General features: G+C 59.3%; 1 protein-coding gene across 2 annotated transcripts in view; it reads left to right on the forward strand.

Moving 5' to 3' along the window:
• Nucleotides 1-15,027, forward strand: part of PLCB3 (phospholipase C beta 3) — a gene marked incomplete at its 5' end in the record, with an annotated part of 19,082 nt that overhangs the window by 2,192 nt on the left and 1,863 nt on the right. Inside the window, 30 exon segments of one of the 2 annotated variants that reach the window (XM_006149936.2) lie at nucleotides 932-1,009; nucleotides 1,271-1,339; nucleotides 1,432-1,572; nucleotides 1,747-1,826; nucleotides 1,908-1,961; nucleotides 2,053-2,128; nucleotides 2,224-2,324; nucleotides 2,824-2,990; nucleotides 3,061-3,207; nucleotides 4,120-4,360; nucleotides 4,585-4,669; nucleotides 4,748-4,934; nucleotides 5,678-5,883; nucleotides 6,990-7,086; nucleotides 7,171-7,255; nucleotides 7,503-7,627; nucleotides 8,492-8,646; nucleotides 8,739-8,900; nucleotides 9,486-9,585; nucleotides 9,672-9,776; nucleotides 9,986-10,077; nucleotides 12,484-12,637; nucleotides 12,714-12,749; nucleotides 12,844-13,036; nucleotides 13,417-13,570; nucleotides 13,672-13,748; nucleotides 13,842-13,931; nucleotides 14,023-14,080; nucleotides 14,318-14,404; nucleotides 14,473-14,686. In XM_006149936.2, the coding sequence (XP_006149998.2) occupies nucleotides 932-1,009; nucleotides 1,271-1,339; nucleotides 1,432-1,572; nucleotides 1,747-1,826; nucleotides 1,908-1,961; nucleotides 2,053-2,128; nucleotides 2,224-2,324; nucleotides 2,824-2,990; nucleotides 3,061-3,207; nucleotides 4,120-4,360; nucleotides 4,585-4,669; nucleotides 4,748-4,934; nucleotides 5,678-5,883; nucleotides 6,990-7,086; nucleotides 7,171-7,255; nucleotides 7,503-7,627; nucleotides 8,492-8,646; nucleotides 8,739-8,900; nucleotides 9,486-9,585; nucleotides 9,672-9,776; nucleotides 9,986-10,077; nucleotides 12,484-12,637; nucleotides 12,714-12,749; nucleotides 12,844-13,036; nucleotides 13,417-13,570; nucleotides 13,672-13,748; nucleotides 13,842-13,931; nucleotides 14,023-14,080; nucleotides 14,318-14,404; nucleotides 14,473-14,670 (3,600 nt within the window). 2 annotated transcript variants of the gene reach the window in all.

Consider the following 15,027-nt stretch of genomic DNA (forward strand, 5'->3'; position numbering starts at 1 on the left):
CTTTCCCTCTGTCTCTCTGATCGAATTTTTAAAATAATCATAGTAATAAATAAATTAATAATTCTTTAAAAAGATGGGACCAGCAGTTAGTGCAATGGCTATGTCGCTGGACTCCCATGTAGTTGACCGCGGTTTGAGTCCTGGACCTGGTGGCTTAAAACTCACGCTGGGTGTGGCCATCTCCCCTGGGGGGTGATTTCTCGCTTTCTGTCTCTCTGTCTCTCTCGGTCTTTCTGGCGAGCATATGCGCCCTATAGCAAAAACCTCTCAAAAAAAAATAAATAAATAAAATTAAAAAGATGGGATATACCCTGAGACTGTAAATATCCTAGGAGTGGCGGATATTGGGCTTTGAGGCAGACTTAAAAGGAGTGGTGGGTCACTGTGTGGCCCCCAGGGGCATAGAGGGGCCATGGAAGAACTTGGGGGATCGGGCTTCCGAACCCTCCGCTTACCTCCTATGAATATCCCGTAGTGGCTGGTCTAAGAGGGCAGGAGGTGGGGGATTCCAACCATCACAGTGCTGCCAGGCCTCTGGGGAAACCAAGCCCAGGGTGAGGGTCAGGAGAGGCCTGCCCGGCAGGTGGGCCAGATCCCGTGGGTGGAGAAGGAGGGCAATCCTAACAGAGGGCACAGTGGCACAGAGCCTGGGAAGGAGGAAAAGGTAGTTAGTGGCCCACATATCAGAATCCTGGGCGAGGGGAAGCTGTGGCTAGGGGTGGTGTCAGGCCTAGAACTCAGGACACCGAATGTCACATTCAGGACCTTGGCTCTGTTCTGAGGCTGGGGCAGCCACAAAGGCCCATGGCTAGACGAGCTTCATTGTAGCTTATTGGCAGTAAGAGTGGGGTGGACGGCTGGATGGGCCTAAGGACCAAGCCAGGGCTGGAAGCCGTTCTCCCTGACCCCTGCTGCCGTGTACTGTCCCCAGGAGGCCTCCAGTCGGAACCTGGTGACTCTGCGCGTGGACCCAAATGGCTTCTTCTTGTACTGGACGGGACCCAACATGGTGAGGGCGGGTGCTGGCACAGTTTGCTCAGACCTAGAGACCCTGCCCAGTACTCTGCACACCCCCGTACCCACCCAGGGGGTGGGGCCCAGCTGCCTGCTGGCCTCTCCCACGGCCCCACAGACAGGAAGTGCTGAGGGTGGGGGCTGAGGCTAGGGCCACAGCCAGGAGGTGGCCACTCCCTGGCTTGGGTGGGGAGCCTGGGGACTCCCGGCTCTCACCCTGCAGCCTCAGACCCACCTACGCATCTGGCTTCCCCAGGAGGTGGACACACTGGACATCAGTTCCATCAGGGACACGAGGACGGGCCGTTATGCCCGCCTGCCCAAGGTGAGTGGTGGGGCCCTGGACTAAGGATCAGAACAAAGCCACGGGGTAGGTCCTGGGACACCCTGCCTCGCTCTTGGCTTTTGCCTACTCAGGACCCCAAGATCCGAGAAGTTCTGGGCTTTGGGGGCCCCAATGCCCGACTGGAAGAGAAGCTGATGACGGTAGTAGCTGGGCCAGACCCGGTGAACACAACGTTCTTGAACTTCATGGCCGTGCAGGATGACACAGCCAAGGTGGGCTGGGGTCGAGGGGACAGCTGGGGCAATCGCTGAGTTGGTCTCACTCACTGAGCACCTGCTGTGTGCTAGGCTGTTCTTTGACTAACCTGCCCCAGAGCCAGTCTTTGGCATGGACCGTGGCTGGGCCTCTGTTCCCACTCACCCCCTCCCCTGATGCTGACTCCCCAGGTCTGGTCCGAGGAGCTATTCAAGCTGGCTATGAACATCCTGGCCCAGAATGCTTCCCGGAACACCTTCCTGCACAAAGCGTGAGCCCGGGTGGCTCTGGGGGGTCATGGGGGGTTCTGGAGGCCATTCCCGGCATATGACCCCCTCACCTGCCTCTCCAGATACACGAAGCTGAAGCTGCAGGTGAACCAGGATGGACGGATTCCAGTCAAGAAGTGAGTACCCCCTTCCCCTTTACCTTGTCTCCTGCCCAGCCTTGGTGACCTTTGCCCTCTAGCTGACCCCAACCCCTCCCACCTGCACCAGCATCCTTAAGATGTTCTCTGCGGACAAGAAGCGCGTGGAGACTGCACTGGAGTCCTGTGGCCTCAACTTCAACCGGGTGTGTGGGGTCAGGGCAGGGTGCGTTGCTGTGGTGGGCACCCGCGCATCTGCGGCTGGCTTCGGCAGGTTCTCACCACACCTTCTGGTCCCCAGAGTGAGTCCATCCGGCCAGATGAGTTTTCCTTGGAAATCTTTGAGCGGTTCCTCAACAAGCTATGTCTGCGGCCAGACATTGACAAGATCCTGCTGGAGATGTGAGCGGGGCTGGTCTGCCTCCCTGGGCCCTGCGCCCCATGCCTGGCCCCTGCTCAGTTACTGCCTAGCCCAGTGAGGAGAAGCGGGGCTAGTGGGCTGGGTGGGGAACCTGGCGCCCGCGGGTTGTGCTCAGAGCCGTCATTCCTGCAGCTCCGTTGTGGATAGGTCTGAGCCGCCCCTCTGCCAGGGTTGGTTTAAGCAGCCCACTCTGCTGATGAGGACCGAGTGGCGGGGACCTACCTGAGCCAACGCAGCAAGTGAGGGGTGGAGCTGAGATTCCACCCAGGGTCTGGAAACACAGGGTGTTCAGTGGTAGCTCAGCTGCTCCTCAACACATCGCTTGGTCAGAGAGCAAATGGGGAAACCAAGGCCCCATGATTCCCTTCAGTGGGGCTAGAGCCAGCACAGGCTGTAGGTCTCCCTCCCAGGGTGAAGACTTGGCATGGGGGTTGGGGGACTTGGGAAGCTGCAGCCTAACCAGGCTTCTGGCCCCTCCAGAGGCGCCAAGGGCAAGCCGTACCTGACGCTGGAACAGCTCATGGACTTCATCAACCAGAAGCAACGGGACCCAAGACTCAATGAAGTGCTGTACCCGCCGCTGCGGCCCTCCCAGGCCCGGCTGCTCATCGAGAAGTATGAGCCCAACCAGCAGTTCCTGGAGCGAGGTGAGCCACCGAGGTGTGGGTGGGGGTCAGCATGAGGGGCCCCAGCTGACCCCGCCCACCCCCACCTCAGACCAGATGTCCATGGAGGGCTTCAGCCGCTACCTGGGAGGTGAGGAGAACGGCATCCTGCCCCTGGAAGCCCTGGACCTGAGTGCAGACATGAGCCAGCCGCTGAGTGCCTACTTCATCAACTCCTCACACAACACCTATCTCACGGGTGAGCAGCAGGGAGCGCGGGCTGGGACCGCTGCCCTCCGCCCTCCACCCTCTGCCCTCTGCCCGCTCTTTCTCCTGCGTCTTGGCCTCAGTTCTTTCAGCACGGGCTCATTTCTCAGCCAGTGCCAGGGATGGAGGCAGGAACAGCCAGCCTGCCTGGGGAGCGGGGCTTCCTGCATGGTCTGCCTCCTAGGTGTTCAGGAAGGCTTCCCTGGGGAAGGGCCGTGGCCTGGAACCACCTGTGTGAAGGCCTGGAGTAGGGGATCCCATGGTGCTTTGAAGGGTGAGGAGTGGGTGGGGGGCAGGTGCATGGTGAGAGGGGCTGGAGAGAGAGGCAGACTAGGCCCTGGGTCATGGAGGGCCTGTGGACTTCTCTCGAGTGGGAGGGAGAGGCTTTTTGGAAGCGGCGAGGCAGGGGAGGTTGATGTGACCTGGTATGCTTTTGGAAGGATGATGTCAGGCACTGTGGAGAGATTGGATATGGGGCTGGGAGGGCCTGCTGTCCCCCAGGTGGGAGGTGGTCGAGAGAGAGGCTGTTTCAAGGCAGAGGCTGGTGGAGGGAGTGGAGAGAAGGAGGGATTGTTAAGATCTCTGGGAGCTGTGGGGGGTGTCAGGATGTGTCCCACCATTCAGACTGGAGTGAGGCGTGGTAGGTGTTTTTCTGAGAAGCCCTGGAGGAGGAAGCCCTGGCAGGAGCCTGCTCTGTGCCACTCTGCAGGACACAGACCCTGCTCTGGGGGCCTTGGGGGCAGTGGTGCTGGTTCCACGTGAATTAAGGAGTGCTGGCTTGGGGTGGCTGGAATGTGCCTGGGCCGGACTGGGCTACCACAGGGGCCCCTATGTCCCCAGCATGACCCAGCTCAGTGTGGAGCTGGGCTGGCGGGCAGCTGTGATGACCCAGCCTTGTCCCCAGCGGGGCAGTTGGCTGGGACCTCGTCGGTGGAGATGTACCGCCAAGCACTGCTGTGGGGGTGCCGCTGTGTGGAGCTGGATGTATGGAAGGGGCGGCCACCCGAGGAGGAGCCTTTCATCACCCATGGCTTCACTATGACCACGGAGGTGCCACTGCGTGATGTGCTAGAGGCCATCGCTGAGACCGCCTTCAAGACCTCCCCCTATCCCGTCATCCTCTCCTTTGAGAACCATGTGGACTCGTGAGTGGGCCCTGACCTGGGGACCCCACGCTAGGCCCTCCGATCCGAAGTGCCTGTCCTGGGAAACACTTGCAGGGGGGCTCTGCCTCAGAGACAGCTTCCCACCATGGCACCATTGTCTTGCTCCGGTGACCTCCAACCCTGGGAACTTGCATGGGCCCTGCGGGCCTCTGGTCTGCCCTGTAGTCCTCAAGTCCCCAGCGATCTCTGACCTCTCCCTGCAGGGCGAAGCAGCAGGCCAAGATGGCTGAGTACTGCCGCTCCATCTTTGGGGATGCGCTGCTCATCGACCCACTGGACAAGTACCCGGTATGGGCTGGAGGCTGGGCAGGGTGTGGGGGCCAGGGGCACCTCAGTGGGCTCTGACCTGCCTGCTGTGGCCCATAGCTGGCTCCGGGCGTCGCCCTGCCCAGCCCCCAGGACCTGATGGGACGCATCCTGGTGAAGAACAAGAAGCGGCACCGGCCTAGCACGGGCATCCCCGACAGCTCGGGGCGCAAGCGGCCGTTGGAGCAGAGCAACTCGGCCCTGAGTGAGAGCTCAGCCCCCACCCAGCCCTCCTCTCCCCAGCTCGGTAGGCCCTGGCCCAGCCTCAGCCCCCTCCTGACCCCGGCCTTGCACCTTAACCCCCTTCCTAGGCCTGGCACGCCGTCCCCAAACCCCCAGTCTGTCCTCTTACTGCCCTGAGCCTGTCCCGGCACACTCCTCCCCGTCAGCCACTTGTCACCCCACTCTGACCTGGGCCCAGTGCTCACTCGCTGAGCTGCACCCCGAGGAGAGGCGGTTCTGTGCAGCTCCCGGCCCCTCCGCCTTGGCCTCCTTCCCCCAGCCAGCTTACAACCCGAATCCTGACCGCTGACCTCAGTGAGCCGCAGCCACACACTTTGGGTGCTACCCTCAGGAATGTCCTCTGACCCCACTGACTCTACCCAGTTGGTTTTAATTTTAGCTAACCTTTGACCTCTTACTATGTCCCTCTTGCATTTGACCTCTGACGTGTAACTCCACCGTGTCACTCGTTACCTCCACTGTCCACTGTTCAGGCTGTGTCCCCTGTTCCTGACTTCTCATTCTGAGCTGCCCTGCCTGCCTCCCTGCTCTGTGTAACTCCAGCCCTTCACCTTTGACCTGTGACCCTGAGCTACCACTGAGTTTAATGCCATTCGACCCTGACCTCTGCCCTCTCGTCGGGCCACACTGCCCTGACAATACCCCTTGGCTCCCATCCAAGTTGCCGCCACACCCAGTGGACACAGCCCCTCTAGGCTTCCCAAACTCTGTGTGTGGTCCTGACACCCTGTGACCTCGCCTCTGCAGGGTCCCCCAGCTCCGACAGCTGCCCAGGCCTGAGCAATGGGGAGGAGGTGGGGCTCGAGAAGCCCAGCCTAGAGCCTCGGAAGTCTCTAGGTGAGGAGAACCTGAACCGGGGCCCTGACACCCTTGGACCTGCAGACCGTGAGGAAGAAGAGGAAGACGAGGAAGAGGAGGAACAGACTGACCCCAAAAAGCCCACCACAGATGAGGTTAGGCTCCCAGGCGGAAGGTGGCACAGGGGCAGGGGTGACCAGCTTGTTTCCCAGGACTTCGCAGAGCACGTCCTGTGTGTCAGGTACTGGGTGCTGACCGTGAACAAGTCAGCCTCGTCTCTGCCCTCCTGGGTGTGTGTGTGAGTGGGTGAGTGGGTGTGTGTGTGTGTGAGTGAGTACACAGGCCCGGAGGCAAGTGTAAAATTAGGCTCCTGATATGGGCTGGGAGGGGTGAGCTAGGGTTCAGGATGGGAAGACCAGGAGCCTGACCTGCGCAGGCAGGTTGGTGGGTTCACTTGAAGTGGTACCACACGTGCAAAGCTGGACAGAGCAGGAGCAGCAGGACAGTGTGAGATAAAGGGGTGTCATCACAGGGAACACAGTTATGAGAAGTGGAGGTGACGGAAAAGGTCATTCTGGGGACCAGCAGATGGTGTAATAGTTATGTTGCTGGACTCCCATGTAGTCAACCATGGTTTGAGTCCCAGACCCAGTGGCTGAATGCCAGGCACGTGTGCGTGCCCAAGATCCCGAGAGGAGAATGGAGGAAAAGGGATTGCGTGCGGTGTGGCCATCCCCCCAGGGGGTGTTTTTTTTGCTTTCTGTCTTTTTGTATCCTCTGTCTCTCCGACAAGTGCATGCACCCTATAGGAAAATCTCTCTAAAAAAAAAAAAAGAAAGAAAGAAAGAAAAAGAAAAGGTTGATCTGACTGTCTCATGAGGTCATTCTTGAGAGGGGCCAGAGCTCCTCCTCACAGAGGCTGAGTTTAGGGCTCTGTAAGGGGATGGCAAGGTGGTGATTGGATAGGATGGCTAGGGATAGAAAGTTAGGGCTCATGTGCATGTGAGCTGGGGAGAGGGCCTCCAGCTTCTGAGGGTAGGAAGACCAGGAGTAGCCAGGGAGGCAAGAGGCCAGCTGGGAGGGGAGGAGTCCAGGCACATTGTCAGGTGGAAGGCTGTTGGGGCAGGTGGGACCAGGCTGTCAGACCAGGAGATGGGGCTGTGTGGGCAGGGGCCCTCACACTGGGCACTGTGCCTGCAGTGGTGGGAAGTAGGGGTCTGGTGAGAGTGGAGCAGCACTGACCCTGGGTCTGGGGCCATAGGGCACGGCGAGCAGTGAGGTCAACGCCACTGAGGAGATGTCAACGCTTGTCAACTATATTGAGCCCGTCAAGTTCAAGTCCTTTGAGGCAGCTCGAAGTGAGTGGGGGGTGTGGGGTGGTGAGAGCCACCCTGCCCGGCCCTGCTGCTGGGCCTGACGCCCTCTCACTGCCTGCCCTCCAGAGAGGAACAAGTGCTTTGAGATGTCGTCCTTCGTGGAGACCAAGGCCATGGAGCAGCTGACGAAGAGCCCCATGGAGTTTGTGGAGTATCCTCCCAGGGTGCTGTGGGTTGGCAGCCATGGCTGGGGAACTCACAGGTGGCTCGGACATTCTACCCCTTAGGCCACCTACACAGGGGCTTGGCTCTCGGCACCCTAGTCTGGGGTTTGGGCAGGGCTGGACAGTCTTGGGGACCTGGCTGGGCAGAATTGCCAGCGACTGGGAATCACAGGGGTGGATGCCAACAGAGGGGTGTGCATTGTGTCCCGAGTGGCCCCTGACTGCCACCCTCAGATACAACAAGCAGCAGCTTAGCCGCATCTACCCCAAGGGCACCCGTGTGGACTCTTCCAACTACATGCCCCAGCTCTTCTGGAACGTAGGCTGCCAGCTTGTGGCGCTCAACTTCCAGACCCTGGGTGAGCCCTGGCCCACCTTGGCCTTGACCCTTGACTCTCAGCTTCACTGACCCTGACCTGTAATCCTGTTTGTCTTACCTGAATGGATCTCTGACCTGGTTTAAATTCAGATCTTGATTAAGAACCCCAGTTCCTGGGAACCAGCAGTTAGCGTAATGGCTATGTCGCTGGACTCCCACGTAGTCGACCGCGGTTCGCGTCTCAGACCCTGTGGCTTAGAACTCATGCCAGGCGTGTGTGGGTGCATGCCCAAGATCCCGAGAGGAGAATGGAGGAGAAGGGATTGTGGCGTGACCATCCCCCCTGGGGGTGATTTCTCGCTTTCTGTCTCTATATCTCTGTCTGGTGAGCGCACACGCCCTATAGCGAAAACCTCTCAAAAAAAAAAAAAGAACCCCAGTTCCTGTGACTAGCAGATGGCATAATGGTTACGTTGCCAGATTCCCACATAGACTACCAGGGTTCAAGTCCCTGATCGGACAGCTTAAAACTCATGCTGGGTGCTTGCGCATGTGTGCCCAAGATCCCGAGAATGGAGAAGAGAATGCGTCATAGCCATCTCCCCTGGGGGTGACTTCTTGCTTTCTGTCTCTCTCTCTGGCAAGTACACAGGCCCTATAGCAAAAATCTCTCTTAAAAAAAAAATCCTCAGTTCCTGACCTGGGCCAACTCTAAATTCCTTGCCTGGTTTGGTCTGGTCTTTCCTAAATCCTGACCTCTGAGGTCATTCCATCCCACCGTGACCCTGGGCCCTGAATTCCACCTTACCCCTGATGATCCCTGGGTCCCCTGCCTGGCATTGTCCTGCCTGACTCCAGGTCCCCTCCTGCCTGCTGACCTCGCCCTCCCCGTGTCTTCATCCAGACTTGCCAATGCAGCTGAACGCGGGCGTATTTGAGTACAATGGGCGCAGCGGGTACCTGCTCAAGCCTGAGTTCATGCGGCGTCCAGACAAGTCCTTTGACCCCTTCACTGAGGTCATCGTGGACGGCATTGTAGCCAATGCCTTGCGAGTCAAGGTGAGACCCAAGAGGGCTCGGGCTGGGGGTGCCCTGGGGGGTGTGTCGGGATGGAACTCTGCAGCTGCCTCACCCTCCTTGGCACACCCCAGGTGATCTCGGGGCAGTTCCTGTCTGACAGGAAGGTGGGCATCTACGTGGAGGTGGACATGTTTGGCCTCCCCGTTGATACACGGCGCAAGTACCGCACACGGACCTCACAGGGGAACTCGTTCAACCCTGTGTGGGACGAGGAGCCCTTCGACTTCCCCAAGGTGAGCCCAGCCCCTGCACCAAACTGGCACACACCTGCCCGGGCACTCAGTGGGAGCCAGGCACACTGAGGTGATTGGGGGTTGGAAAGTGAGGGCTGCCAAGACTTCCCAGGCGTGTGTGTCCCAGGGTCAGGACAGGGTGTCAGCAGGAGCGAACGCAGCCTGCCCACTCTCCAGGGCAGGAAGGGCACAGCCCCACTCACATTGGCCCTTCCCTTCTGCCCACGGTCTCATGTGCAGCACCTCTGCTCCCTGCCTGGGCTGGGCGGTGCCTCAGTTCCAGACTCACAGCTCACTGAAGTTTCTAAGCTGGTGATGACCAGACCTGTCCCATGGAAGCCCTGAGGCCTCCATCTGCCTGTCCTCTTGTCTCAGGGACAGGACCTTGTCCTGAGTGGCCCTGGTCATCCGCTGGGCCAGGCTACAGGGGTGTAGAGCAGCCAGCAGCTCAGTGGCCATGGTGACCGATGGCCTTGTCTGAGGGCCCACTCCCAGTGTTAGGACTCGGCAGCTGTGGTCAGCTGTGGCATGGGGGCCGTGGTGGCTGTGGGTCAGCCTCGTGGCTCAGCGTGCCTGGGCCCACAGGTGGTGCTGCCCACGCTGGCTTCCCTTCGCATTGCGGCCTTTGAGGAGGGCGGCAAATTCGTAGGGCACCGGATCCTGCCCGTGTCAGCCATCCGCTCAGGTGAGGTGGGGGTGGGCTCTGGGCAGCACTGGGACTGTGTGTGGGGCCCAGCCGGGCCCAGCTGACCTCGTCCTCCTGCCCGCCAGGGTACCACTACGTCTGCCTGCGGAACGAGGCCAACCAGCCGCTGTGCCTGCCAGCCCTGCTCATCTACACTGAGGCCTCCGACTATATCCCTGACGACCACCAGGGTGAGCTGGGGGTGGGCACTGTAGGGCTGGGCTGGGGAGTGAGGGGGACAGGCTGCCGTCAGGACTGAGCCTGGTGGCCCTGATCCAGGGTGGCAAATGGCCCTGAGGGCAGGTTCTGTAGTCCCTCCTGGAGACCAGAGCTGGCAGGGAGGGTGTGGCCCCGGGGGCGTTTCTGTGTCTGAGACTCTGACCTTCTGTCTCCTGCCCAGACTATGCGGAGGCTCTAATCAACCCTATTAAACATGTCAGCCTGATGGACCAGAGGGCCAAGCAGCTGGCTGCCCTCATTGGGGAGAGTGAGGTGAGCCAGGGTAGCTGTGGGGGACAGACTTAGAGGGGGGCAGGACTCAGGCCTGCCTGGACTCTGGGATCCAGGGGTCATGGGGAGAGTGGGTGTGGGTAGGGCGGTAAGGCTGACCTCTGGGCCGGCCCTTGTGGAGCAGGCCCCACAGCCCTCCCTGCTCTCCACCCCCTGCACTGCTCCATCCAGCCCCTCTCCCCAAACCGGGCTTTTCAGTGCCTTTCTGCAGACTCCAGCTGTATGTATGCGTTTTTCACCCTGTTCCTCTTTCTGGGTCCTTCTGTCTCACCCAAACCAGAGAATAAAGGCAAGTGAATGCTGTGTGCCAGCTCTGGCAGGCCTGGCGTGAGCGCTTTTCACCTTGCACACGTAACCCTCCCACCCATCTGAGTGGTACTGACATCCTCAGTTTAGAGATGGGGACACAGAGGCCCCAAGTTACCAAGACCTCTCAGCTCAAACAGCCTGGCCTCGCTCTTTTACCCTCATTTCTGCCTCCGTAGCGGGGCTGTCAGTAACTGCATGGTACAGGAGCCTCTGGTCTCGCTTGGTAGGCTTGGCAGCCTTGGGGGTTTTAAGATGAGAGCCAACCCTTTGTATTCAAGAGGCCTTTAGATCAGGCTGGGATTCCTCCAGCTTCAAGCAGGGTCACAGTGGCAGTACAGGGTTCCCAGTCATATCATCAGGGCAGTTTGAAGCCACAGAAGCTTTTAAAATGTGGGGTCCTGGGAGCCACGAGCTGGGCGGTGCTTCCACGGGGAGGGGTCGGGAGCAGAGGTTTACCTACACATCCAGACCCGGTCCCTGGGGGCCTGCGGCAGGCAGGGAGCTTGGAACTGTTAGCGGGAGAGCTGGTGCCCGCTCCGCGGTTACTTCCTTCGTTGATTTAATCAGGAGCTAAGCGACGAGGAAGATGAGCAACTGTGGACAAGGCGGGGGGAGGACATGGAGCCGGGAGGAGACTAGGGCTGGCTGGGCTTCTTCCAGAGCAGTCTGAGCGTTCCTGAGCATGTGCCACGGGCCTGGCATCTCCTGACCTTCCCCGCACCCCTTGCGGGGAGGGGGTCTAGAAATGCTTGTTTTTGTTTTATTTAGTTTGGGGTTTCTTTTTTGCCAGAGGACATGCATACTTGCCAGAGAGAGAGAAAGAGGGAGAGTGTGAAAGCACTCCCCATGGGAAATGGTCCCATGGCAATCCTTTCTCCATTTCTCCCTCCTTTTAGTTAGGATTTGGGGCATGCGCACAGCGTACCGGGGGTGTTTCTTGGGGGGGCCGGGCCTGAGACTCACCGTAGTTGGGCATGTGGGATCCAGCTGCCTTAACCAGCACACCACCAGCTGGTCTCAAATGCTTGTTTTTTTCTAAGTTTTCTTGTTTTGTTTTGTTTTCCTTTTTCTTTGCTATAGTGTATGCACTCGCCAGAGAGAGAGAGACAGAGAGAGAAAGAAAGAAAGCATTCCCCATGGGGAATTGCCATGCCATAATCTCTTCTTCTCAGAGTTTTGAACATGTATGCACACATGCCCAGCATGTTTTTCTTTCTTCCTTTTCTTTTTTAAAAAAGTTTTCTTTTTTTATTTTTTAGAGAGGTTTTTGCGGGACCAGCAGTTGGCATAATGGCTATGTCACTGGACTCCCATGTAGTCGACCGCAGTTCGAGTCCCGGACCCGGTGGCTTAAACTCACACCAGGCGCGTGTACGTGCGTGCCCAAGATCCCGAGAGGAGAATGGAGAAGGGATTGCGGCATGGCCATCCCCCCTGGGGGGTGATTTCTCGCTTTCTATCTCTCTCTGTCTATCTTTCTGGCGAGCGCACAGACCCTATAGAAAAAACTTCTCAAAAAAAAAGAGAGGTTTTTGCTATTGGGTGTGTGTTGTGCTTACTGGAGAGACAAAGAGACAGAAAGTAAAAAACCACCCCCCAGGGGGGATGGCCATGCCACAATCCCTTCTCCTCCAGTCTCCCCTCAGGATTGTGGACATGTACACACCTGCGCCTAGCATGAGTTTCAACTATGGAGTCCGGGACTCGAATCACAGCTGGCTGTTCCAGGACTCGAATCACAGTTGGCCATGTGAGCGTCCAGTGTAACCATTATACCATCTGCTGTCCCATCCCAGCATGTTTTTCAAGCCACTGGGTCCAGGCCTTGAACCATGCATTTGGCCATGTAGGATCCATCTGCCTTAACCACCACACAACCTGGTTGGCCCAAACATTTTTTTATGACCTTATTTCTCCTGCAGATGTCCAAATAGTCAGTGTTGCCAAAGAGGAGTTTAGCAGCTAAGCAGGCAGAGGGAAGCTGTCCAGGGGCACTGGGAAGCCCCAGAAGATTGTGAGGGAGAGAAGCCTACAGAGAACAGCATTTCTGGAAAGAGCATTCTGCTTTCTCCCCCGCAGGCCCAGGCTGGCCCAGAGACATGCCAGGAGACCCAGTCTCAGCAGCTGGGGTCCCAGTTATCCCCAAACCCCACCCCTAGCCCACTGGACACCTCCTCCCGCCGGCCCCCAGGCCCTGCTGCCTCTCCCACCAACACCTCTGTCAGCAGCCCAGGTAAGAATTCGCTGGTTTAGGGGTGGGCTGAGCCCTGCCCCCATCCAGCTCCTCATAAGCCCCTTCTGCTCTCCAGGGCAGCGGGAGGATCTCATTGCTAGCCTCCTCTCAGGTAGGGCTGGGGCCTGTTTGGGGGGGGTGCTCTGGCAGGGTGGCCTGCCTGCCTGGCCCACCTGCCACCCAGGCTTGTGCTTTGCTGCTCACAGAGGTGGCCCCAGCTCCATTGGACGAGCTGCGAGGGCACAAGGCGCTAGTGAAGCTCCGCAGCCGGCAGGAGCGGGAGCTACGGGAGCTGCACAAGAAGCACCAGCGGAAGGCGGTGGCCCTCACTCGCCGTCTGCTTGACAACCTGGCCCAGGCCCGGGCCGAGAGCAGGGGCCGGCCCCGGCCAGGAGTCCAGTGAGTGTCCAGCCTGCCTGCAGCTACGCGTGCTGTGCGCCTTGGCGTGTGTGGGTCTCTGTGCTAGGCGAGATGGCCGGGGGCTGCCCCTGGCCCCCCAGAGAAGAGGGTTAGGTGCAAAGAAGAAAGGAGAGGCTTCCACACTCCCACCCTCTTCCCCCCAGGGGTTGACACCTTTTTTGAGGTCCCCCTTGAAGAGCACATTACCAAAACAGGCTCCCATCATTTGGTTGGAGCTAATGGACCTCTTGGTTTGCCTAACAGACCTCGCCCCCAGGGTGGTGTCTGCCGTTGCCAGCTGGGATGTGCCCTGCCCTCCCCTGCCTTGCCTAATTCCCTGTGATGGACCCGAGCATCCCCCAGAAGGGTTCTCCCCACAGAGGCGGGGCTGCTGATATGGAGGACACAAAGGAGGAGGAGGAAGAAGTGAAGCGGTATCAGGAGTTCCAGAACAGACAGGTGCAGAGTCTGCTGGAGTTGAGGGAGGCCCAGGCAGATGCAGAGGCCGAGCGGAGGCGGGAGCACCTGAGACAGGTGAGGGTCCTACAGCAGCCAGAGCAGACCTACCCCTAGCAGACCTACCCCTAGCAGACCTGTGGGCAGCCCTGTTACCCACAGGCGTCCTGTGTCCACAGGCCCAGCAGCGGCTCAGGGAGGTCGTCCTGGATGCTCATGTGGCTCAGTTCAAGAGGCTGAAGGAGATGAACGAGAGGTGAGGCAGAGGGTCCTGGCAGTGAGGTACCAGAGGCAGGGTGGAGCCCTGGCCCTGCTGTTGACCCCTCCTCTCTCCTCCCGGCTTCTCTAGGGAAAAGAAAGAGCTGCAGAAGATCCTGGACAGGAAACGCCACAACAGTATCTCAGAGGCCAAGACGAGGGAGAAACACAAGAAGGAGGCGTAAGGGTGTCAGGGCACAGAGCCTCTTGGGTGCGCGGCAGCAGGGCGGAGTACCTGGACGCTGAGCCCAACCTGCCTTTCTCCTGCGCAGGGAACTGACAGAGATTAACCGTCGGCACATCACCGAGTCGGTCAACTCCATCCGTCGGGTGAGTGAGGCGCCCAGCCCACCCTCACCCCACCCCTTTCCTTCCTTCATCACAGCCCAGCCTGGTGCTTAGCCTGGTGCCAGGTTGCCCCCAGGGGCATCTGAAGCCTTTCCCCTGGGCCCGACAGCCCCTGATACCCACCATGTCCAAAGCCAGCTGTCTGCAGCAGTGCCCAGCTAGAGCCCCAGGGTCCCCCCCCACCAAGGTCCCTCGGCTGAGTCCCTGTCCACTTCACAGCTGGAGGAGGCCCAGAGGCAGCGGCATGATCGCCTCGCGTCTGGGCAGCAGCAGGTCCTCCAGCAGCTGGCGGAAGAAGAGCCCAAGGTGAGGCCATGGTGAGGTGGGCAGGGGCAGGGTGGCCTGGCCTCCCGGTGACCATGCTCCTCTTGCAGCTGCTGGCCCAGCTGGCCCAGGAGTGTCAGGAGTGGCCGGGGGGGCAGGAGATCCGCCGGAGCCTGCTGGGCGAGACGCCAGAGGGGCTTGGGGACAGGGCCCTCGTGGTCTGTGCCAGCAACGGTCACGCGCCTGGGAGCGGTGGGCACCTGTCCAGTGCAGACTCCGAGAGCCAGGAGGAGAACACGCAGCTCTGAACTGGCTGAGCGAGAGGTGGCCGCAGGGCCAGGGTGGGCACTAGGCGGAGGGCAGCAGGCCAAGACACTAATGCTTTTTTTTTTTTTAATTTCTTTAGAAATTTTATTTTTTTAAACTTGGGGCAAGTACCCCACGCTAACTCCCATCCTTTATCCTCCTGGGGCCCCAGCAGTCCACAGCCCCTCTTCCTGTCCTCAGTCCTAGGGAAGGGTCTGGGTCGGGGCCTCACTCCCCAGTGCCCACACCTCAGAGTGGCTGTTGTCTCCACCTCCCAGGGAGCACTGGGGGGAGACTGGCGCTGTGGGAAACAAGGGGCACCTTCTTTCTCTGATCTGTGGGGACTTTTTTTTTTTTTA

The sequence above is a fragment of the Tupaia chinensis genome, unplaced genomic scaffold (genome assembly GCF_000334495.1).
Source record: "Tupaia chinensis unplaced genomic scaffold, TupChi_1.0 Scaffold000273_1, whole genome shotgun sequence".
Lineage (NCBI taxonomy): Eukaryota > Metazoa > Chordata > Mammalia > Scandentia > Tupaiidae > Tupaia > Tupaia belangeri.